General features: G+C 41.5%; 1 protein-coding gene across 3 annotated transcripts; it reads right to left on the bottom strand.

Moving 5' to 3' along the window:
• Positions 1 to 896: 896 nt before the first annotated feature.
• cox6c (cytochrome c oxidase subunit 6C) lies at positions 897 to 5,469 on the bottom strand. Of its 3 annotated transcripts, none has more exons than XM_032514505.1 (4): positions 5,326 to 5,469; positions 2,044 to 2,158; positions 1,652 to 1,784; positions 897 to 1,031 (listed from the first exon to the last, which is right to left on the bottom strand). In XM_032514505.1, the coding sequence occupies exons 2-3, from the start codon at positions 2,146 to 2,148 to the stop codon at positions 1,659 to 1,661; spliced, it is 231 nt and encodes a 76-aa protein (XP_032370396.1). In that variant the 5' UTR covers positions 2,149 to 2,158; positions 5,326 to 5,469; the 3' UTR covers positions 897 to 1,031; positions 1,652 to 1,658. The 3 variants fall into 3 exon arrangements, with proteins under 3 accessions (XP_032370396.1, XP_032370397.1, XP_032370398.1); XM_032514506.1 differs by having other exon boundaries at positions 5,292 to 5,445; XM_032514507.1 differs by lacking the exon at positions 5,326 to 5,469 and adding an exon at positions 5,296 to 5,314.
• Positions 5,470 to 6,048: the final 579 nt, after the last annotated feature.

The following is a 6,048-nucleotide window of genomic DNA, read 5'->3' as shown; positions in this document are numbered from 1 at the left end:
AATTTAGACTTGGCAGCTAGTGTGTGAATTTCACCACCGGATCAATAAAGTCTCCTCTTCATCCAATTGAATACATCTTAGATTATTCCTAATATTTTGTATAATATCAATACACAAAATAACTACAGCTATAAAAATAGACAAGTAAAATGTACAATAGGCAAGTAGGAGAATGAAAATACTCAAAAGTACCTTCCAGTTGTATTTAAGCACTGCATTGTTGTAAAACAATTAAGAAATTCATGTTTAGTTTTAAACTAAAGTAGTCTAAAGGAAATGGTCAATTACAGTGATTAGAACTCACTAGCTCCATTATTTACAGTACTTGATTTACAGTTGATGTGTGAAATGGTAAACAACTTTATTTATTAAACAGTAATTTAGTTTTACTGTGAGCCGTCACAGGAAGTGCTTTTATTTTGAAGTAGCCTACAAGGAAATGATCTGCTTTGTACTCTTGCTAGCTTACTGAGATGAACGAGAGACACTAGATGTAAAACATATAGAACAGTACTGGTCCCAGTAAGAGACCAGCGTGGTCGCTATCTATTCCATTAAAAGAACAACTCCAGCTAGAAGAGTAGCAAGCCTCCGGAATGATCATTTCACAACAACTACACATTTTCAGCAAAAACACTGACAAAAACGTTGAGTTGAATTATAAGCAACTGAAAAGTAGGCTGAGAGCTTCACACATCGAATAAACATTTTAGTTATATTAACCATGCAGTGATGATCTCCACCACTGCAGATAAACATCTATCTATCTATCCCTCCATCCATCCATCCATACCTAATCTGAAGCAGAAAGGAAAGGTCTCTATGGGCCGATGCATGGTAACACCCATAGGCCCCTACAGTGTTCCAAAGCTCAAGTCAAAGAAAGACAGAAGAGCTTTTACTTGAATAGAATATTTTATTTAGAGGACCCAAACAGCATAGCGATGTTCACATCTAAATCAGTAAATAACATCCAAGGGGACAAGAAGAATGCCATCCTCAGACCAGGAAGAAACGACAGGAAATAAGAGCTGGAAGGAGAAAAAGAACAGTGAAAGTGTGTTAACAACATGGAGGTGTAGTTGCTAATGTTTCAGTCTGTAGGCTTTATGCCACGGAGACACGTTTCTCTATCTTTAATGGTACTTTGTGCCAAGCTCGTCCTGAAGAAACCTTAGCCCTGTTTAAAACATAAAAACTAAACATGTTGCAAAAAAGGAATGTGAAGAAAGGTGTTTTCACCAACTGGTTTGGAGCAAAAGAAACAAGGTCCCAGCGTAGTTTGGGCAGAACTCGGTGCTAAAGGCCACGCAGTAGGCTGTAATCTGCCAGTAAACTGACTCCAGTAGAGGCTGCTAAGTGGAAACAACAAGTCGCCATATACCTTTTATTAATTACCTTCTAAATTAGAATAAACTTGAAATAAAATAAAAACCCAGGCTTTATTGATCCATAGGCTAAATTTGGTTTCCGCAACAAAATCAGTAAATACAGATTGGAATATTTAAAATATGATATAAAAGTGAAATAAATTAGCAATTAAAGACACAATGTCAAGTCAAAAGTGCCAATGGGGTCAGAAGAGAGAGCCAGTGTAGTTTATGTGAATGCAGTGTGCCCCCCCCCCCCCCCCCATGACAGGCAGACTCACAGCGCCTTCACTCCCCCGAGGGCCGCACGCTCTCGAAGACGCCGGCTTCCTTCATGGCCGTGAACTCTTTGACGGCGTCGTACTGCTTGTAGAAGTCAGCGTAGGCCTGTTTCCTGGGCTCCGTCACACCGTACTGGGGAACGACAGAGAGTAGGTTTTATTGCAATATAAAAAATATATAACAGGAAACAAAAGACAACCAATAGTCAGAAAAGAAAAGCTAGAATTAACCTTCAAATGAGTTGACTGGACACCAGTCGGATTAGATTTAGTTTTCTATTCTGAACGTCTGCTGAAGTATACGTTAGTCGAGACGCCGTCTATAAAGTCATGTTCATGTTGAATCACGTCAGACTTATGACTGTAGCCACGTGGCCGGGGCTCACTCTCACCTTGAAGCCGATAGCAGCCACGAAGGACAGAGCGAACGCAATGGGCAGGTGGAACCTCAGACGCTTTCCCAGCAGCCCCCTCATCACAGGCTTTGCCAAAGACATGACGGATCACCTGTGGACATAAAAAAATATATATAAATAATTAAGATTCAAAAATGAAGCTCCACTGTTGGGTTGATCGCTGCAGTCAATATGAAACATCTTCTATATAGAATGACTCATTTCTATGTGGAACAATATGAGACATTTGCTCTTCAAATAATTTCAGCCCCACAAACCCGTTTTTTTGCAGCTGATACTGATATCAATATTTGGGGGGTAAATAGATCTGAAAGTGACCATTAGCATATTATTTTAACATACAAAAGAGCTTGATACAGACGGCTTTGATTTGTTTTTCTATTGTGACCATGATACATACTAAGCAAGACATTTTACAGTTGAAAATTAAACTAACATAAAACGATAAAAAAAGGTGGACAAATCATTGACCATATCCTGTTTCTTCCACTAACGCAGCATCAGATAACAAATTAAGGGCTGTGGTCAGAAGTGGAGCTGCTCATCCATGCCGTCATTTCCTCCTGTAATCCACTCTTCTTCTCCCCACTCAAATCTGTCCTCCACCGTCTACTGCGTCCATTCAGAGTGCTGCTGCTAGGTTCCTTACTGGATCCAACAGGCCACACACATCACCCCTCTGCTCCCTTCACTGGCTTCCTGGAATTTATAGAATCCAAGATTCTCACCCTAACCTGTAGGGCTCTACGCGGTAAGGCCTCTGCTTATCTTGCCAACATATTTCACCAACATTTCCTTCTCCAGGTCTCTCAACCTAAATTTGCTATCACACCTCGCACTTTTACATGACATGTTATTTAGCAGACCCTTCATTCAAAGAGACTTACAATTTCTACACATGTCAGCGCTAACACGCCTCTGGAGCAGCTAGGGGTTAGGGGCACATTGGTTGATGTATCACAGTGGGAACTGACGCCAGATCTCTGACACCAAAGGCATGTGTCACATCCACTGCACCACCACCATCACCAACCGTATTTCAACATGTCTGAAGACACGGGGATATTGACCTTTGTTGCTATGGCGCCCAGACTCTGGAACCCTCTGCCAACCAGCGTTAGCGTTGCTGAGAATGTGAAGACTCACTTGTTCAGGCTAGCTTTTGGGTAACCTCGGTCGTTTATTTATTGATCATTTCATCTGTTGTATTTTTTACTTTATTGTATTCTCAGACCATTTCTCTATTGTGTTGTATTGTCTATGCATATTGTAAAGAACTTTGTGACCCTGTCTGTGAAAAGCACTGTATAAATTAATGTTTCTTACAAACACACACACACACATATATATATATATATATATTAGTATTTGTTGTCCTTGTTTATATATGCTGCGAAGCTGTGTGAATTGTGTTTCACATGCAATGACAAACTCATCTTATCAGCCTTAACTCAACTTTTAGTAAACTGGGTTCATTTTCAAATAAGAACAGTAGTTCAACTTCTTACAGTCCTCCCTTTAGAGGACAGTGTGTCACATGTCGTGTGACTAAGACAATGATAAAATAGTCCAGATGACTAATCAGCGTGTCCCTGAAGGCAGCAGACGGCCATCAGACGCCCTGCCTCTGTGAGAGTAAGGGTACGCCCAGTCTCACCACACGGTATACACAAACATCATCACATGGCTACCCAGCTGACGTCAGGACGAGGCCCTGCAGGGGATCCCCAAGATATGAAACACAACACCACGAAACATGTAGGTTTAAATATGCACATGGCGCAATAATAATAACATCCTGTTAACTATGTGCAGAAAGGTAAGGATGTGTGACATATCAACAAGTACAGCGGTGCTCTGAGGTTTTTGAACGGACAGCTCTAATATTAATAAGCAGACGGCATGTGACCCGTGATCTGAACCAAATGAAGTCTCTGGTTTGTTAATGTCACTATCAGCCACACAACACTTGGCAAATGTCAATTCAAATCCCTCCCATTCAAAAACAATAAGTTGATAGAAAACAGCATCATGTTGAGTTGATTCTGAACCAATCAGCTGTTAAATCAGCTGAGAGGCCGGCGTTTCCCAGCATGCTCTGGGTTCGCTTGGGTCGGTGAAATGCAACAGCGCCTTGATCTCGTGATGTCATCGTTGCCCACGTGTGTATGACGTCAGAGCAAGTCGGGATCAAGTCGGACACAAACCTACCCAGCATGCAACAGGCAGACCTGGCTCATCTGGAACGAGCCCAGTGTTGTTGCACCTGTTGGGGCGGGACAAAGGACCCCGTTACCATCCTTATTGGTAGAAACAACGCGTGACCTGATAGGTTCCATAGCTTCCACCTGAGCAGCCACAACAGGACACATCTTGACGTCAGTAATCACCAAGGGGGGCCGTGCTCATCTCCTGGTGTTATCCATTTCTCTAGTGTCTTCACACTGAAGGAATCTTACAATTCATATCTTTAAGAGGTCTTGTTCTCACTTCAGCAGCCTCCAGGCTCCAGAAACCTCCATTCTGAAGGTCATGGAGCGCTTCATAAGTCAGCCGAGCCAACATGTTAGTCCTAGTAACATGGCGAAATTGTATTTTATATGGCCGTTGACAGCTGTTTCTCATTTATAATAATAATAATAATAATAGTGATAAAACCAATGTTGAACCTGGCTTTATCCAATGTTTGCATTTCTGTTCCGGATATGTATGGAAACTAGCACATAATTAATAAGATAACTATTTGCTTATTCAAACAAAATGTCAGAAAACTATTTGTCTTACTGGCTACCATCCACTGAGTGAGTTTAATGTGTTCTCGTTCAGTTACAACATGTTCCTGTCCACCGCCGCGGTGCTAACAGCTGGAGCTAGCTAGCATAGCATTGTTAGGGTCAAAGTAGCATAATGCTGCCTAGCTGCTTCCTCTCTTCGTCGCATTAGCGGCTTTCTCTGAACCTTAACTAATAAACTGCATGTGTAACTGAGAGAATATAGGGAGGAACGTTCAGTAAACGTGTATCTAATGTCTACAGCACGCTGAGCTAACGCTAACAATAGCTCGTTAGCTAGCTCATACAGCTAACTGCTAGCCTAAAGAAAAGCCATATATATATATATATATATATATATATCTATGGAGGAAAAAAGATTCCGGATGAATGGTGAAATGCAGGCCTCGTATTAATGTGACAAAGCAACGTGGTATCATCTAAACCACTCACCTACGTAAGTAGACAGGTTTGTAGGAATACTCCCAGGTTGGACTCACGACCTTCACAGAGACGGCTAACAGCTCGGCTGCTCTTCTATACCGGAAGAAACGCTCTACTGGAGCCGCCGAAGGACAAATCTGGGTACCCGAAAAGCGAAGTGTTGGCAAGTTAGGTCATTGGTCGTCTTCTTCTTCTTTGGGTATTAACGGCAGCTTGCACCCTTAATGTGTCACTGCTACCATCTTCTGGAGTTAACTGAGTCCTACAGTGTCCAGGAGTCAGACGTGTCCCCTCAGCCCTGTTGTCACTAGGAAGCTGCCTTGTCCACTTTCTGTTACCTTACATCATTTCATTTCATCATGTTCTTTCTCTCTGATTCTGTGAAATAATACATTTTAATGGTTTATTTGATAGGGACTATGCATATTTATGAACATTGTTGCATAAAAAACACCATGCAAATATGCCAGAATTAGTCAAAATAACTACTTTTCATTTGTGGTCCCTAGGCAGGTGACATAGAACTGACATGAAGACAGCCAGCAGTCTCACTGCGCTCATTCAGCATAAATTAAAAGGTAACCATAATGGTGACATACACAAAACCAAACAACATGATGAAAAGACATTATTCATCCACCTCTATACTTCATTCAGTTTAATTCAAATGCAGGCTCCATGTTGATGACCAGAGGTGGAACAGGTACTCAGCGCTAAAGTAAAGTAATAATACTGTGTTACAATAAAAGTCCTGCAATCAAAAGGT

This window comes from Etheostoma spectabile, chromosome 4, assembly GCF_008692095.1.
Source record: "Etheostoma spectabile isolate EspeVRDwgs_2016 chromosome 4, UIUC_Espe_1.0, whole genome shotgun sequence".
Lineage (NCBI taxonomy): Eukaryota > Metazoa > Chordata > Actinopteri > Perciformes > Percidae > Etheostoma > Etheostoma spectabile.
The sequence above is the reverse complement of the archived record's forward strand: the minus strand, read 5'-3'. Positions and strand labels throughout refer to the sequence as shown.

Excerpts from the sequence above, each read along its gene's own strand:
- cox6c (XM_032514505.1), bottom strand. The coding sequence starts at position 2,148 with ATGTCTTTGGCAAAGCCTGTGATGAGGGGGCTGCTGGGAAAGCGTCTG. Across the intron at positions 1,785-2,043 it reads TGGCTGCTATCGGCTTCAAG|TACGGTGTGACGGAGCCCAG; the intron begins GTGAGAGTGAGC and ends GTCGTTCCCCAG.